Genomic DNA, 18,879 nt, shown 5'->3' with positions numbered 1-18,879 from the left:
CAATGCCAAAAGCAATGTGCTGGGATTGTGAATGGGTAAGAATGTGAACCCTCACCAGATCCTGATCCCTGGAGGGGCAAAGCCCTAGGCACAGGCTCTCTGCTTTTCCCCTCCCTGGCCTCTGGCACAGTTTTGAAACATAAAGCAGGGAACCAGCTTTTATAAGATACCCCAAATAGTAGGAGATTGTAACAACCCAGGCTAGCAAACTGGTGGCAGGTACTACTATTATTGCTAGTTGACAAAACAAAAAAACAAACAAACAAAAAAAAAACACATAGCATAGGGAGATGTTTAGTCAGAAGGCTGATTAGTGAAATCACCCAGAAAAAGCTGATAATAGCAGACTCACCCTGTGTGACTATGAGGGAGCCAAATTCTAATAGGTATTGAAGGGATGGGGGAAGGACTAGGGCATATGTGTAGTAAGGAAGGGCACATGACTAAGTAGAAAGGGGAGGACCTCAGAAAAGAAGTTTGGTGAAGGCCTCATATGTGCTCTTCTGCAAATAGCAACACACTCGAAGCACACAACTCTTTTAGCCTGTTCCCATAATACTAGGATTCCAGATGCCACAGGCCACACAGAGGGAAAGGCTGAACAAGTAGAGGTTGGGAACCCAACCTCCCTCCTCAACCACAACAGCTCCCAGATCTTTTGACTCCTCATTCATTGCTTTTTCTCTTATACTGTCAGATCTTGCTGGCTTCCAAGGGAACAGGAAAACTGTGAGTTCAGGTGTGAAAAAAAAAAAGATCAAGAGCAGAGGCAATGGATCTATTTGGTTAAAACATCCCCTCCAGTTCCCTGAGTGGCGGAGAGGCTTGGGGTTCAGGAACTTCAAAATCAGCCACCAGTGCCTTGACTCTCGGCAGGCTAGTGTGTGAAAACTGAAATTTGATTTTTGAAAAACAATAAGAAAAGAATGTGATTAGGGGCAGGTATTTCCTTCTGAGAGGACCAGCCTGGAGTAGCAGAGTTATAGGAGCTGGGCTGCCCCAGCTACCAGAGGGGAGGCCAGAGCATCCCAGTAGCCATCATAGGTCACTCTCCCTCCTAGCCTCACTCTTTCTCTCTGCTCAGAAATTTCCACTGCCTCCTAGATTTCCAGACTGGCCCAAGAAGAGAACACTAGCTTCTTCCTCACATGCAACTTAATTTATGTGTATGGTAGTGCAATCTAGAGAAATCCTGGCTCTATAACTTTGGTATGTAACTTAATCTTCTCTGGGTCTCATTTCTCTATAAAAAGTGATAATAATGATAATAATATCTTCCTTGTAAGGTTATTGTGAGGATTAAATAAAATTAAAATAGGAAAATCTCAGAATTTGGCACCATATAGTAAGTGGTTTTACACTCCTTACTTTCCTTTTTTAATTTTCATTTATCTACATGAAGGGCAGAGATTTGATTATCTCTAAGGGCACTTACATCTCATATAAGTGTCTGGTTCATATATTTATAGATAAATCTGATTTTGAGGTTGTTAAAACACTTGGTAAGACTGTCACTAACACCCCTTTGAGATGGACCATCCTCTTGATCCCCATTGGCCTCAGACCTTTCCAATGGTTAGACCATTCAAAGGCAGAAACAGTTATTTTTATCATTGTATCCTATGGCTGAGGGCAGAGTTTACAAACTTGTAAGGGCTTCTGCACAGAATCTTGGTGTGACTTTGTTGTAAGGCCAAAGGTCCACATGCAGCTAAGGTGCCCCAGCCCATGATGATAATGTTTTCTTGTGAGAGCTTATCCTTCCCATGTTCCAGCTGAAGCTCTTCCCATATCCTTTCAACTGGTAAGTACTGCATCTTGTTTACCAGTGATCCCTCCTGGGGGACTGGGAGATATAGGACCTGGATCCTACCCTTTTACTTAGAGGGAAGGGAATCTCACTTACCACCCATGGCTTGTCACAGAAGTTGTAAATGGATTCAAGTGAGTTGATGCTGGGGAGGCCTGCATACTGCATGCCAATGATCAGGTGGCGGAAGTCCTCATTCTCCGCCATGCCAAATGCATGCTGCCGGATGAGCACAAAATCTGGCCGGAAGGACCTGGTAAAAATGTAGAGGCAAGTTTGCCATTAACCAGCACCTCAGGTTGTACATCACCTTGTCTCCCATTTCCAAAGCCCAAGACAGAGAAGGGGTTTTAGGGGCCACCTGGTCCAAGTACTTTATTTTATTATTATTATTATTCTTTATGGACTAAAAATGAGGTATTATGGCATATCTCAAAGAGAAACATATTCCTTTTGTTGTTGTTAATCCTCGCCCAAGGATATTTTTTTCCCATTGATTTTTAGAGAGTGTGGAAAGGAGGGGGAGAGAGACAGAGAGAGAAACATCAATGTGAGAGAGACACATTGAATGGTTGCCTCCCGCACGCACCCAACCAGGGCCAGTGACAAAGCCTGCAACCAAAGTATGTGCCCTTGACTGGAATCGAACCCATGACCCTTCAGTCCGCAGGCCAACCCTTTAAACACTAAACCAAACCAGCTAGGGCTGAGAAACATATTTCTAAAATTCCCTTATTCCTCTCGGTTAAGCACTGCCTTTTTATAAGGTACAAATGCCCTCAGGAGGGAAGAAACACTTTTAGATCCTCACACCTTAAATGAACAAGAATTTTCCCTATCACTATGGGGTAGTATAAAAGTTGAAGCTCCTTGTGGCTCCAGAATTGGTGTTCCAAGGGGGTCCCAGCAGATACTGTCCTGTTTTGAGTCAATAAAGCTGCTCCTTAAAATAGGCAATGCCCTCATCAGGCCCCCAGGAGAGCAAGGGTCCAAGCTGGCTGAAACCAGATGCCAGACTTCCCAATGTTATTCTTCTAAAGCGGACACTAGGGAGAGGTACAAATATTTTTTGCAGAACTGAGGTTGAGCAACAGCTACAGGAAACACTGAGAGTACAGAATGTTCCCATGCATGGGAAGGCTCCCTGCATTTCACCTCTAGCCAGAAAAGCTCTTAACCACAGCTGCTCTACAGGACTAGGGCCCCTATGTTCATGCCCTTACTCCTGAGGAACCTCATCTTCTCCGAAATTCAATTCCGTGGCAGCTTCCACCCTCAAGGCTCTAGGACTCAGCAATTTCACACCATATGCAATGATCTACCTGGTTCTCTGTCCAGGCACCTATCCAACCTCCCCCTACAACTACAGCCCCACCCAGGCGCAAAGATCAATCTTTTAAAGTGGAGATGGAAGGAGCCCTCCTCCGTCACTCAGGAGACTTAGCATCAAGTGCTGGAGCTGCTCTGACCTCCTAGTGCCCCAATTCTGGGAAACTGGCTTCAGCTGTACCTAAGATCAAATCTTAAACCCCAGTTATAGGAATTGAGCTCTAGATTTGTGGCCAGCTCTTGAGATCCTATACTGGTACCTGGAAGGGCCTGCCTTATTCTTGCCAGATCCCTCCCGGCACCTGTAACTACCTGCTTGTGTGCATGCACCCTTATGACTCACTCTACCTGTAGCTTGAGAAACCCATTATTATCTCTCTTGTAGGATCTCCCCAATCTCACTCCCGTATGGACAGACATCTATCTCTTTTTCTGTCCTCCTTAGTCTCCAGGATGAATGAACTCAGGATGGACAAGCTCACATTTCCTGTTGTTAGGTTCCAGACACCTGAGTTTTGCCTGTCCTGTCACTGACCCCATTCCTATTGGACACTGGAGGCATCAGTGTCAGGGTACTGCAGATTGGTATAGGGAAGAGAGTGAAGTGAAGACTCTTCCTGGAGCAAGACTCACACATCTGAAAACCGGAAGCCACATCGAGCCCTAGGTAAGAATAATACTGTTGAAATCATTTTCCCAATCTGGAATTCTCATCACCTCCCTCACAGAAATGTTGTATTATGTTTGATCACATCTATAAGTGCCCATTGCACTATCTGGCATGTAAGTGCTCTGTAATTGATATTTTTATTCCACCCATAATGTCCCTTCTGACTCTAGGCTTTTCTATTAGAGTTATGAGTTCCCAGGGATGAAGAATATAGAAATAACACAGGACTTGGAGTTAAGAGAATGCACATAGAACACAGGGCTCTGCTAACAACTCACTGAGTCAATCTAAGCAAATCAATGTAAAATAAGAGGCTGAACTAGATCAGAGGTTTTCAAACTTTATTTTTAAGCAATAGAGTCCTGATTTACAGGGAAAATATATGCAGAGATAAAAGCACATGGCTGTACTGGTTGAAGTGGGGCTGGAGTCCTGGAATCCCTCTAACAGGAATCCAGTTACCTCTAAGTAAGCTCTTAGTCCATGAAGCTTTTTCTACCATTGGACTAAGAGCTCCCTGAGGCAAGAGCTGGTTTCCTCTGACTTCCTGTACCACTTCTGCACAGCACACACCATTAAGTTTACACACTATACATAGTAATATTATCCCACTCCAACACTTGATTTTGAAACTGCCTCTGCAAGCCAGAGAAGGTAATTCTGGAGACAGTGACAGTAACCCCGAGGAGAGAAAGGACCTTACCGGACAACCTTTGTGCCATTCCGGAGTACCTGCATATCCACTGCACAGGTCCCATCTGCATGGGCCACCAGGTTGAGCTCTGAAAATTCTGCCTGGAAAATAACAGTAGGGATTAAGAAGGTTATGTGTTTTTTACTATGGTAAAAAGTAAATAATAATAACAGTAGAGGAATAAGTCCACAGTCCTAACTTTGCCAAATCCCCCACATAGCAGCAGCAATAACATCCTCACCACCAAACATTTTATTTACAATTTTCTTTTTTTGATTTTTTTTTTTTTACAGAGAGGAAGAGAGAGAGATAGAGAGTTAGAAACATCGATGAGAGAGAAACATCGATCAGCTGCCTCCTGCACATCCCCCACTGGGGAAGTGCCCACAACCCAGGTACATGCCCTTGACCGGAATCGAACCCGGGACCCTTCAGTCCGCAGGCCGATGCTCTATGCACTGAGTCAAACCGGTTTCGGCTTATTTACAATTTTCAAAGCACTTTCACAAACTGATCTCATTTAACTCATAGCAACTCTATGAGGCAGGAGGAACAGAGATAAAGAGCAGTTAAGTAACTTTCCTAGACAAAAACAAAACAAAAAACTTATTGTTGCCAGTGAAGAAGCAAAACTCAGGTCTTCAGATTCCCAGCATCCTTTGTACTGCCTCTCTGAGAGCAGGAATGTGAACCAGGGCAAATGTGCCCTTTATCAGTTTCAACATAAAAGCACTAGGTTTTAGATTAGGCAACTGGGTTTTAGTTCTGCTCTACTCCCAACTAGCTGTGTACGACATTAGGCAAATTACTTATACTCTCTGGAGGAAAAGTTCCTCCCATGTGTAAAATGGAAAAAATTTTGTCCTAGCTGGGTGGCTCAGTTGGTTGGAGCATCATCCTATACACCAAAGGGTTGCAGGTTCAATTCCTGGTCAGGGCACATACCTAGGTTGCAGATTCAATCCCCACTTGTTCAGTGTATGGGAGGCAACTGATCAATTTTCTCTCTCTCTCTCTCTCTCTCTCTCTCTCTCTCTCTCTCTCTCTCTCTCTTCCTTCCCCTCTCTCTAAAAATCAATGAAAACATATCCTTGGGTGAGAATTTAAAAAAAGGAAAATTTTGATCAACCCTGTCTATATAACAACTTCTTTTAAGAACTGAATGCAATGCAATAATGGATAGGAAAGCACTCTGTAAACCACAGCACACTGAGTAAGGAATAATGAGTAACTTCTATTATTACATAGAAAATACATAAATTGCTTAAATTGCATATCCCCCACCTCTCTACCCAAATGGATCTAATTTCTATTTATCATGAAGCAAAGAATAGAGAAAGATAGAAAATGAGCCTTTCAGGACTTTACTGCATTAAAACAAGGAGGTGTTCTTTTCTAAGTTCTCTCTGAATTATAGCCTTAAGCCCAGAGTAGTCACCAGTGGAGGCCACATACCTGAATGCCAAACATGTGCCTACCCAGGAATACCATGCCACCAATAACATGGAGCTGTGGCCAGTGATTTGGAAAGACATTCCTCTAAGGTTTTCCTCAGCCTGAGAACCCTGGACTACATGAAGGCCCTAAGAGCCACACTATTTGCCTCTCTATGGACACCAGAACCATGGTAAAAAGTCAGAGAAATTGAAAAATACAGCCTTCAGGACTACGTCTCATTAAAAGAAAAGCCCTGGGCCCTAACCGGTTTGGCTCAGTGGATAGAGCATTGGCCTGTGGACTCAAGGGTCTCAGGTTCGATTCCGGTCAAGGGCATGCATGTACTTTGGCTGCAGGCACATCCCCAGTAGGGGGCATGCAGGAGGCGGCTGATCGGTGTTTCTCGCTCATCGATGTTTCTGGCTCTCTACCCCTCTCCCTTCCTCTCTGTAAAAAGTCAATAAAATATATTTTTTAAAAAAAGAAAGAAAAAGAAAAGCCCTGGGGAAAGGGTGGGGTTCAAGAGATAGCCTGAAACCCAGCGAGGGATGCTGTCTTCCACTCAGCAGGACTAGATGGTTCACTCTGGAATGCCAAGAGGGATTGATGATGACACAGATGCAGCTCTGGACTTCAGGCTGATTACCTGTTCCACTTTGATATCATAATCTCCAAGGACTTTTTTGCCCCGGAAGCACTTGGCCCTGGAAAAATAAAAATAAAAACACAAATTAGTATTGTACAAGTGTTTGAGGTAAAAAATTCATTATCCCAAAGAGAGCCTACAGCAGACAGAACCCCAGAATGACAGTCAAGAGACGTGGGTTAGGGTTAGAGCCTAACTTTGCAATTGGATCACCATAATTGAGAGCCTCAAGCAAACCCTCCTTTACATGTTCAACTTATCCACCTATAAAATAAATCAAAGCACTTTTCACTCTCAGGTTTTGTAATCCTATATAATAAAAGGCTAATATGCAAACTGTCCCCATGGGCAGGAGTTCAACCAACCAGGAGTTAGACATGCGCTGACCACCAGGGGGCAGCGCAGAACATGGCAGGCATCGGCAACACAGCGCTGGCAGCGGTATCAGTGGAGGCACTGCCAGCCCCAATAGGCCCTGATGAGAGCGGGACCATGGCGGGATGGTGGAGCAGGTGAGCAGGCAGCGCCAGGCCAAGGCAGGTGCGAAGGGAGGCCCTGCCCGGTGGCGGTGGCAGGCAGCTGGGGGAAGAGAAGCCACAGCCAGCAGTCGGTAGCTGCTAAGGACCCTACCAATGCACAAATTTTGTGCACTGGGCATCTAGTCTATATATATAAAAGCTTAAGTGACCATTTGACCATTTGACCATTTGACCAGTAGCTATGATGCACAATGACCCCAGGGGACAGATGCTCCAACCAGTAGAGGAGGGAGTCTGATTCCTCACGGAATCAGTCGTGGGTTAGGTTGCTGCTGGGGCACTGTTGGCCCTGAATCTTCTTCAGCTGCACCCCAGACCCAAAGAGGAAGGAGGAGGGAGCCCGATTCCTCACAGAAATGGCCATGGGTTAGGTTGCTGCTGGGCACTGTCAGCCCCTAATCTGCTTCACCGACATCCTGGACCCATCGGGGGATGTCAGAGAGCTGGTTTCCACCCAATCCCCATGGACCAGGCTGAGGGACCCCACCAATGCATGAATCTGTGCACAGGGCCTCTAGTTTTATATCTCAGGTCTTTTGGCTACCAAAGAAATCTAAAAGTAGGAGTTTCCCTAATATTGTTCCTGGTAAAGACTATGTCAATCTTCTATAGTTTCTTTATCTTCCCCGATCTGACATTTCACTCTGATTTTCTATTTGGTTTCCACCTTTGGAAGTTTACTTTAAAGAAACTTATTTTGCTTCTTCATACCATACTTCCAAAAAGAATGTGAGGCTACCAGAAAAAGAAAAAAAAGAGAAGGATGCTGAGTAAAGCTACTATAATTGAACACAACACCTATCCTGTATTTCTGAGCAATCAAGAAAATGAGTCAAGCCCTGGCCAGCTAGCTCAATTGGTTAGAGCATCATCCTAGTATGCCAAGATTGTGGGTTCAATCCCTGGTCAGGGCACACACAAGAATTAACCAATGAATGCATCAATAAGTGAAACAATAAATCAGTGTTCCCCTCCCTTTCTCCTTCCCTGTATCTCTAAAATTAATATATTAAAAAGAAAGAAAATGAGTCAAACTGTTATATAGTATTTATTCACCTTCCATTTTGTCATGGATCTGGAGGAACCTCACATTAATGCATTAATGGCTTCACAGTCTCTGATAAACAGATTGTGTTATGCTTATATTTATATCCATTCCTACTTTATCCTTAACCTGTCCTCCATGCCATAAGATTTTCTTATCTGTCTACTTTGGCTGGTTCTCTACTTGTAAAAAGGGCCTTTCCACACTGTACCTGTTAGCTAGGTTGGCTTGCTTTCCCAGTGCTTGAAATTTCAAATTAGCATGTTTCACCGAAGATTTTCTAGAAGTCCCTCTCCAAAATAAAGGAATATATTAAAATATTGGCCATCACATTCTAGGAACTGTGTATTACTTGCTTTCAATAACATATTTAATCCTCTTAACAACTCATGAGATAGGGGGAAAGGTCTTTATTTTCGAGATGAGGAAATCAAGATTCAGAGGAGGAAAGTGTCATAGGGCAAGTTAATGACAGAGCAAGCATTCACACCCAAGTCCGAGTCCAGTCACCTTGTCACTGCATAAGCACTATCTCCCTCTGTTGATTCATTCTCTCCATCTTCACTCCCACCATTACAAAAACTAGCTTGTCATGTGTACTGCATTGCATGCCCCCCTCCCCCATTTCCTTCTTCCGTTCAAAAGGGACTTGATGTTGTAGTTCCACTACAAGTACTTCCTACCCTGGTTCCTGTGAACTACCCAGGACGAGGCCAAGCCATTTCCTTTCCTCTCTGGGTTCTGGAACAGTCCGTTCTAGGAAGTTGTCATTTGTCCTATCCAAGTCCCTGGCCACCCTGAAATTGGTCCTCAGAGGCATTCAGCCATCCTGGAGTTGAATCACTGAAGTCCATCCCTCCACCTCTGCCCTAATTCCTTACTTAGCTTCTCAGTTTGCTTCCAGGACCCTGTTCAACATTCATAGTTCAGCAAGCCCCTTGGGCAAGGGACCTATAGCATATCCTGTCCCTTGGCTACTGTTCCATCTTACTTATTGGTTTAAATAATAGTCTATGCATGGCACTATCATTGCTCTGAAGCTTTTGGACTCTGTGGGTCTTTGTCCATGGCTATAAAAGGGAGGAACTAGAAAATATGACCCATGGGGTTCCTTTTTGGTATTGGTTAGGTGTGCTACCTTGTTACCAGCAATGCTTTTTGGATGCTTTCTCCCATTTTCCATCTCAAAATAGCTCTTCTTCTCTGAGGTAAGTCTCAGAAACATTAACAGTAACTTCTTATCCTTGCATTAACAGTAGGATGCCTTGCATTTTCAAGGTACATTCCTTGCCTTATTTATTTCTTACAACTCTGTGAAGTAGCCAAGACAGATAGTGCTGTCCATTTGACCAGTGGAGAAACTGAAACCCAGAGCAGTTAAATAATATGCCCAAATCACACAAGAAATTCATGAGTTAAATTTAGAACTAAGAGTTTATATCTAGGTGCCAACGTTTTTTAATTCACTAATTTATTTTATAGGTTTTGAATACTAATATTAAAGTATATTTATAGATTCTGGCTGGTTTTATCTGCCACTTCCTGCATCTGCCCATTGACCAAGTTGGCTAATGATACTGTTTTCATGCCTTCTCCCCACCCCCAACTCTCCAATTATGTTAATGCCTTTTCCTTAAGGTAATTTGTCCTGTTAGAAATCTTAGTCTGTATTTCCTGGCTCCAGGTCACTGACCTCTCTTGGCTGAGCTACAATTTTATTAAAAAGGATCCAAGATGGCAGGCGGATGGGGGCACAAAACCTTCTTCTGGAGAATGAGCTCATTCTCCTAGCAGCTAGCTCATGGCCTTTGGATGTTTTGATTCCAGGTATTTTTGTGAAAAATTTTGTAGCTTACAAGCAAGAGACAGAAGTACTTCCTGATACTAAGAGCACTGTTAGGAGGCAATGTGCTAGAATCCAGAAAAGTTCTGGATCACAGGGCTCTGGTTCACAGTCTGGGTGGGAATCCTAGCTTTGCCCTCTCCTGGCTGTGTGATCTTGAGCAAATAGCTTAAATTTATATACTAGAGGCCCGGTGCATGAAAATTCATGCACTGGAGTGGGGAGTGGGGGTCCCTCAGCCCGGCCTGCCCCCTCTCACAGTCTGGGAGTCCTCAGGGGCAGGAGACAACCCAGCGATCAGGGGAAGGCGACGCCCCTATCACACCTCTGCTGCTGCCACTGCCGGCAGAGCAAGCCTTGGCCGGCCCTGGTTACCTGAGGCTTGAGCAGCCCTGGGAGGCTGGGCAGCCGCCATCCAAGGTTTGCCTGCACCTCAGGCCGACCCTAGGTGGCTGGGGAGCCAACATCTGGGGCTTGCCTTCGCCTTGGGCGTCGGTTGAGTAGCTGCCATCTGAGGCTTGCCTGTGCCTCAGGCTGGCCCTGGGCGGCTGGAGGGCTGAGGGGACTGGGGGACTCCGGAAGTAGGCACGTGGAGTGGCCAGGCCCACCTGGGAGCAGGCCTGGCCTTGCCTTGCCGCACGCCTGCTGTCCTGGCAGAGCTGAGGGAATTGGGCACCACCATCTTGTGGCTGTAGGTGCCGCCATCTTTGAGGGCGTGGCAGTCAATTAGCATATTCCCTCCTTATTGACTGTGGGTGCTGCCATCTTTGCGACAGCATGATGGCAATGAGCATATTCCCTCTTTATTAGATAGGATATATGATATGTCATACAATTAAGTCAATCAAATAATAAATCAAAGGATAAAATAAAAAATAAGTTTATCCTTCCCCATTCCTCTATCTTCACACATACTCCCCATTATCAGTGCAAGCATATCCTTCCGTTGTGGGGGAAATGTGTGCATATAGCTGCATACACATATGTTTCAATATGCACATGGCATCATCCTATATCAGTGATGGCGAACCTTTTGACCTCAGCGTGTCAGCATTTTTAAAAACCCTAACTTAACTCTGGTGCCGTGTCACATATAAAAATTTTTTTGATATTTGCAACCATAGTAAAACAAAGACATATTTTTGATATTTTATATATTTAAATGTCATTTAACAAAGAAAAATCAACCAAAAAAATGAGTTTGCATGTCACCTCTGACACACGTGCCATAGGTTCGCCATCACTGTCCTATATAATAAAAGGCTAATATGCAAACTGACTGAACAGTGGAACTACCAGTCACTATGATGTGCATTGACCACCAGGGGACAAACGCTCAATGCAGGAGCTGCCCCCTGTGGGAGTGCACTGCTCAGCCAGAAGCCCTGAGCTAGCTCACAGCTGACAAGCGCAGCAGCAGTGGTGGGATGTCTCACTGCCGAGTTAGGCCCCCTCTTCCTGGGGAGTGGGCCTAAGCCATCAGTCAGACATCCCCAGAAGTCTCCCAGACTGTGAGAGGGCACAGGCCGGGACTGCTGAGGGACCACCCCTCCCACCCCCGGAGTGCACAAATTTCATGCACTGGGCCTCTAGTACTATATAAACTCTTCTTTTTTGAACTTTGATTTTTATTGCACTTAAAAATACAACTTTTTAAAAAATATATTTTTATTGATTACAGAGAGGAAAGGAGAGGGAGAGATAGAAACATCAATAATGAGAGAATCTTTGACCGACTACCTCTTGCATGCTCCACACTGGGGATCGAGCCTGCAACCTGGGCATATGCCCTGATCAGGAATCCAACCATGACCTCCTGGTTCATAGGTCAACACTCAACCACTAAGCCACACTGGCCAGGCAAAAAATACATCTTAGTGATATGTTTTCATCACATATTGATAGACCTCTCTCTTAACAGTTGTATGAAATTCCACTTGAAGGTCCTACAGTAATCTAAACAATATTTATTGATGAGCATTTAGATCTCCAGTTTTTTGCGTTGTTTGTGCTATAACAGTGTTACAATGGCTTACATTTAAAAATATATCTATAGGATAAAGAATTTATTTTTTTCTAGCTTTACTATAGTATAATTGATAAATGAAATTATATATAAAGTGTATACCATAATGATTTGATATACATATACTTTGTGAAATGGGATTATCACAATCAGGTTAACAAATCTATCACCTAACATAGTTACCATTTGTGTGTGTGTGTGTGTGTGTGTGTGTGTGTGTGTGTGTGTGTTGAGAACACTTAAAATCTACTCAGCAAATTTCAAGTATACATACAGTATTATTAACTATACTCATCATGTTGTACATTAGAAAGACAAATAATTTATTGCAAAATTGTTGGTGCAATGAGTAGACACAGTTATAGTTTTTACTGATAGTTCCATACTGCCCCCAAACCAAGAAAAAGATTATAGCACCTGCCTAGTGTTTGAAAGTTTGAAAAAGTTATTAGTCTATGACACGCACACACACTTAGTTCCTTCCATAAGCTGAGCCCATTAAAAGTGCTCCGTATGGACTTTCTGACTGCTAGTCTTGTCAAATCAATCCAAATTCACCCCCTGTGCTCAGTCCTAAACAGAACCCAAGATGTACATCCTTGAATCACAGACTAAAAATACCTAGGGAGCCTGTGTTGTCAATTTCCCCCTATTGTGACATTTTCTTAACAAGCCTAGCAGCTGAGGATGTATGTGAGTTTAATGGCTTGCAGCTTCCGTGATGGACCATCTCCCCTTATTGCTAAAATGAGTAGAGGCTTCTAGATTTAACTCTTCTTATTCAAGGCACTGAATACTCTCATCAATTCCCATCTACCTGCCAAAAAAGGCTCGTGAAGCTGAGGAGCATTATTTCAGAGACTTCTCTGCTAAAGCCACTTCCAAAGTTGGCCCAACCTAGGCAATCCCAGCTTAAATATCCCCTCCTACATGCATGGGATCATGGAGAAAGGTCTAGAAACAGGAGCCAGGGAAGCTGAGTTCAGGCTTAATTCCACCACTTGTCAGGTATGTGATTTGGGGTAAGTAAATGCCCCTCTAAGCCTCAGTTTCCTCATACATAAAATAGAGCTAATAACAGCAAATATTCACTATGCACTAACCACTATTCTAAGTATTTTATGTACTTCACCCTCATTTAATAATACCTGAGTCACAGGTTGTAATGAAAACTTAATGAAGCCAGATGAGCATTACTGACATTAAAGTGTTGGAAACTCTGAAATGCTATGCAAATATGAAGTACTATAAGCAAAATGCAAGACATTTATATACCAGGTATTATTTCTGTTTTACTTACCACAGCCAACATGGCTTCTTCTCCTTCTGAACTTTCATCCCATTTATTGTCTGCTCATATTTGGCTCATAGCATCATCTGATACCACCTTTTAAGATTATGTAATAATGCTTCAAAGCAAGGACCATGTGAGCCCTGGATTTTCCAGAACATTTTGAATTTTAAATATTATTTCCTTTTGTCAGATTATATTCTCTGAGCTAAGTGAAGCTTGTACAAATATAATCATTGTATCTAAAAATTTCCACCTCCTTCAATGAGCTGTGTACTTAGTAAGTTCACAATCAGGACTTGCTTATTGACTGGAGATCTTAGGAGTGATGTGGTTTGGGCTGGACAAATATAGAAAACCAGAAGAGACCACTGTAAGGATTCAGTGGATTGAGACTCCCTCTGCAGGCCTAGCCATCTCCTGTGTTCTTGCATGTCTATATTCAGGGTGTGATGCTCTTTCTTCTCTATACTTACATACATGAAAATTTGTTCTCAATCTCCATCCAACCAGAACTAAAGGACCTAAAAACAGCCTAGTGTATAAATCCTCCCTAGATGGCTGAGGTTTGCACAAGGATCAAAACCTCAAGCTAAAATATAAAAGCACTAAGAACACATTTACAGTCTCTAGAAGTCACTTAGGGAGGAGAAGGCTTTCTAGGAGCTCTGGAAACTAGCACATAGTAAATACATAGCACTGGTTTGGACATTTATCTTTTTTTATATATATAATTTTGAGCTTGTTCTACTTCACATTTTATTTATTTATTTATTTATTTATTTTAAATATATTTTATTGATTTTTTACAGAGAGGAAGGGAGAGAGATAGAGTTAGAAACATCGATGAGAGAGAAACATCGATCAGCTGCCTCCTGCACATCTCCTATTGGGGATGTGCCCGCAACCCAGGTACATGCCCTTGACCGGAATCGAACCTGGGACCCTTCAGTCCGCAGGCCAACGCTCTATCCACTGAGCCAAACCGGTTTTGGCTGGACATTTATCTTTAACAAGGTGCTTAGTCTCTGACTCTCACTGTCTCTAATTCACGCCTTGTTCTTTCCCAAGCATCTTCAGATATCAAGAAGTCAGAAAATAAACTAGAAATAGTAGAGACTACCTATTTCCCACCCTACATGCAAAGGGTAAAATCAGGGCTGCAGATCTTGAAGAGAATTTGTGAGCATCTGCTGCCACCCATTGGCAAGATGTGGACTGCAGACATGCTGCAGTCAGCCAATTGAACAGTCAGATTCCACTGGCCCAGTGACATCCTTCAGGGTGTTTAATGGCTGCGCTGACAAACCATGCCTGAAAATTAGTGGTTTCTTCTAAAAGGTGTATGTCTACACACCCCAAGCTAGTAGTTGGCTTTCTGTAAGCTGTAGAAAAAGGTCTGTGGTTTGTCAGTAAATTCAGCAACAATTTACTGAGCACAAAGTGGTAGGTGCTGAAAATAGAAAAATGCATTAGCAGTTGCCAAGTAGAGAAAACACTGTCTAGAAAAGGAGAAGGAGATCCATATGGGTAATTGCTAAGGTCCCTTTCAGCTCTTAGAATTTATAACTAGTATTCACATTCTCACCTTTCAACCTTTTCCTTTAAAAATATTTACAAAACAACTAAAACAACAAAGGTTTCATATAGCCCAAAAAGACATACAGTGAAAAGTAAGTTTCCTCTACCTTATTTTCTCCCCTCCCCCATTTTATTAATTTATTGGTATGACACTGGTTAACAAAAGTATACAGTATTGTGTGTTTACCACCCCAAGTCAAGTCTCCACCCATCCCCCCTATGCCCTCCTCCACCCACCCACTTCCCAATCCCGCCCCTCTCCCATTTCCTCTACCTTCAAGAAGCTCACAGGTTAGTGGAGAGCAGAAGCATAAATAAAAGATCTTATTATAGGGCATATAAGCTGTAGCAGGAGTACAAGCAAGGAACTGTGGGAATCCCAAAGGAGAGAGTTCTCACTGCCTGGAGAAGTCCGGGAAGGCTGAATTTTGAAGAATGAGTAGAAATCTGCCGCATAAGGAGGAAGCAGAATGGAAAGGTGACTGCAAAGGCACAGAGGCTGTATGAGCACAGAGCAAAGCTGACTGCAGGGAGGGCACTGTAGGGTAAGCAGTGACAGCTCAGTCCCCTGAAAAAGAGAGGAGATAGACTGGCAAAGGGCTTCAAATGTCAGGCTGAGTAGCTGGGACTTAATGGATAGCTTCCAAAAAAATTGTTTTAACTTTTATTATGAAAAAATTCTATTCTCAATAGTTATTAACATTTTGCCAATCTTTTTCATCTATCACCTTCAACTATTGTTATTGAGACTATTGTTTAAGTGTTTTAAGGAAAATCCCAAATAACAAACATGTCATTGCTCCTGTAAACTTACGAGTGTTATCTCTGATAATGACAAAAAAATTTAATTGTAGCAATACATATATAACAAAATTTGCCATTTTAACCATTTTTAAGTGTACAATTCAGTGGCATTAAGTACATTCATGATGTTGTGCAACTATCATCACTATTTCCAAAACTTTTTAACCATCCCAAACAAACTCTGAGCCATTAAGCAATAACTGCCCATTCCTCTCTCTCCTCAGTCCCTGATAATCTCTAATCTATTATCTTTGTACGAATTTGCCCATCCTTTAGTAATGCCTTTTTAATAATTTATTATTTAATAATTAATAATAATTTCAACATCTTTATTGAGTCTATACAGGCATACCTCATTTTATTGCACTTTGCAGATAACAGCATTTTCATCAACATCAAGGCAAGATCCTCCACCAGCAAAATGAAGGCTCAGATGATGGTTGGCATTATTTAGCAATAAATTATTTTTAAATTAAGGTATGTATGTTGTTTTATAGATATGCTATCACACACTTAATATACTATAGTATAAACAAAACTTTCATATGCATAGGAAAACTGAAAGATTTGTGTGACTTCATCCCCTAGCCAGTTTTGCTCACTGGTTAGAACATTGGCCTGAGGACCAAAGGATCTGGGGTTCAATTCTGATCAAGGGCACATACCTCCACTGCAGGCTCAGATCCCCGGCCCCAGTCGGGGCACGTGCAGGAGGCAACCAATAGATATGTCAGTCACATCTATGTTTCTCTGCCTCTCCCCCTCCCTTCCATTCTCTCTAAAAATCAATGGAAAAAATACCCTTGGGCAAGAATTAACAACTACAAAATTTGTGAGATTTGCTTTATTGCAATATTCATTTTATTGCAGTGATCTGGAACTAAACCTACAATATTTTTGAGGTATGCCTGTATTCAAGTTTTCCCAAATGTCTCCAAAAATACTATCAAAGATTTTAAGCAAAGGCAGGTGAGGGGAGGGGGGTAAGAGATCAAAGGACTTGTATACATGCATATACGCATAACCCATGGAAACAGACAGTAGGGGAGTGAGGGCATGCGCTGGGGGGGCGGGCTGTGGGAATGGCTGGGGAGAGGTCAATGGGGGAAAAAGGAGACTTATGTAATACTTTAAACAATAAAGAATTTTTTAAAAAAGATTTTAAGCAGAGAGGTGGCATGATCAAATGTGCCTACGATCTGAGAGACCGTTGCGTCTGTAATGCATAAGAGACTGGTGGGAGTGAATGAGGGCTCAAGATCATTTAGAAGCTGGTGCAATAACCAGACTTCAGGACTTGCTTTTTTACTGGTACATGGCAAACCAATAGCTATTAGACACCACTCACCTAACAATTCAATTGACCATTTGATTGATTAGCCCTAGGAACTTAGAATCTAGCTGGGAAATGACAGTGATATTAAACAGTAGAATTTAGCCCAGCCAGTGTGGCTCAGTGTTTGAGTGTTGACCTATGAACTAGGAGGTCACAATTCGATTCCTGGTCAGAGTACATGCCCGGATTGCAGGCTTGATCCCCAGTGAGGGGTGTACAAGAGGCAGCTGATCAGTGACTCTCTCATCATTGATGTTTCTATTTCACTCGCCCTCTCCCTTCTTCTTTGAAATCATTAAAAAATATATATTTTTTAAAAATAGGACTTAATTGATAGAAAATGGTATAGGATTCCTACTATAGATGTTCTGGAACAGTGACATAAATGAGGCCTAAAATAGTCAAATAGGACCTTACATTGGTAAAAGGGTTCTTCTCTCAAATTTGGACTTAATCTAATTCGTGAACCATAAAACTTTCCTTCAGTAGATGGAGAAATGTCTTCTATGGATAGTTAGTTTAGGAATAAGAAAGAAAGTATAGAAGTGAACACCTTTCTGGATAAAGGCAAATCCTGTGGCTTGTCCTTCAATTATTAATTCAGTGATTAAGTTGTTAAACCAAATGCTCTGCAACTAAGGCACTTCTTAGATAGAAAGCGAGCTGCATGGTGTCTCAGTTAACATTCATATAAACAATCTGGAAGAGAATGCATGGGGAAATTGCCAAGTTTGCAGATGGCATTCAGTTCTTCCAGGGATTAAAATGCCAAGCTGATTAGGGATAAACTGAAAGATGATGTGAACGTGGGCAGAAAAGTGGCAGAGGAGTTTTAATGTGACTAAGTGTAAGAAAACATTCAGGGGAAATAATCTTATCAGAAGATCATGAGTGTTCAACTACAATCCAGTAGAGGAACCTAAAATGACAGAAAATAGTTTTCCTTAAGATAGCAGTCCTATGAGATGTCACAAAGCACAAAAGATCAAGAAAGTGAAAGGTGAAAAAATCTTGAAAATTGATTGAAAATCCAACATTAGCCCTAACCGGTTTGGCTCAGTGGATAGAGCGTCAGCCTGCGGACTCAAGGGTCCCAGGTTTGATTCCAGTCAAGGGCATGTACCTTGGTTGAGGGCACATACCCAGAAGGGAGTGTGCAGGAGGCAGCTGATCGATGTTTCTCACTCATCGATGTTTCCAACTCTCTATCCCTCTCCCTTCCTCTCTGTAAAAAAATCAATAAAATATATTTTTTTTTAAAAAAGAAAATCCAATGTTAAGGGTTTCTTACACTCTTAAGTACTTCATCTTATACAAGTCTTAGTACTTTCATACTATGTTTGTGATAAGGAGTATAAGTCCCACTTATCTACAAACAAATGACATGATAAAAGTAGAAATAGCCCAAAGAAAAACAGAACAAAATGAAAAGGCTGAAATAATGAGTCTCTTTTCAGTCTTTAAAGCTAAAGTTCCAAAGGCGACAGAAAAGTGTGAAGGAGGGAAAGAGAACCCTGAATGACTACACACTTCATTCATCCCACATAACCAAATTAATCTTACAATTTTTCATGCCTTACAGGAATATCATCTCAGTGTGTTACTGGTTTTATAGGAAAATGAGGCTCAGATAAATTAAGTGACATGTTCAATGGTAGCACTTAGTAGGTGGCAGAGCTAGTTGGTAAAATTAAATCTCGGTGCTTCTGATGATCAGTTTTAGAGATTGTATATACTTCATTAGATGGGAACTGTACTCTCTATTCATCTTTGTATTCCCAATATCTGTCCTACTATTTGGCACATAGTAGATATTCAGGAAATGTTA

General features: G+C 42.3%; 1 protein-coding gene across 1 annotated transcript in view; it reads right to left on the bottom strand.

Annotated features, from left to right (window-relative positions):
- SYN2 (synapsin II) overlaps positions 1-18,879 on the bottom strand; it is a 172,173-nt gene that overhangs the window by 42,286 nt on the left and 111,008 nt on the right. Inside the window, exons 2-4 of the mRNA XM_059663610.1 lie at positions 6,587-6,644; positions 4,513-4,604; positions 1,907-2,063 (exon numbers count right to left, since the gene is read on the bottom strand). Of these exons, the coding sequence (XP_059519593.1) occupies positions 1,907-2,063; positions 4,513-4,604; positions 6,587-6,644 (307 nt within the window). The remainder of the gene's footprint in view (positions 1-1,906; positions 2,064-4,512; positions 4,605-6,586; positions 6,645-18,879) is intronic.

Source organism: Myotis daubentonii, chromosome 14 (genome assembly GCF_963259705.1).
Source record: "Myotis daubentonii chromosome 14, mMyoDau2.1, whole genome shotgun sequence".
Classification (NCBI taxonomy): domain Eukaryota; kingdom Metazoa; phylum Chordata; class Mammalia; order Chiroptera; family Vespertilionidae; genus Myotis; species Myotis daubentonii.
Note: the sequence above shows the minus strand (reverse complement) of the source record. Positions and strands in the feature narration are given on the sequence as shown.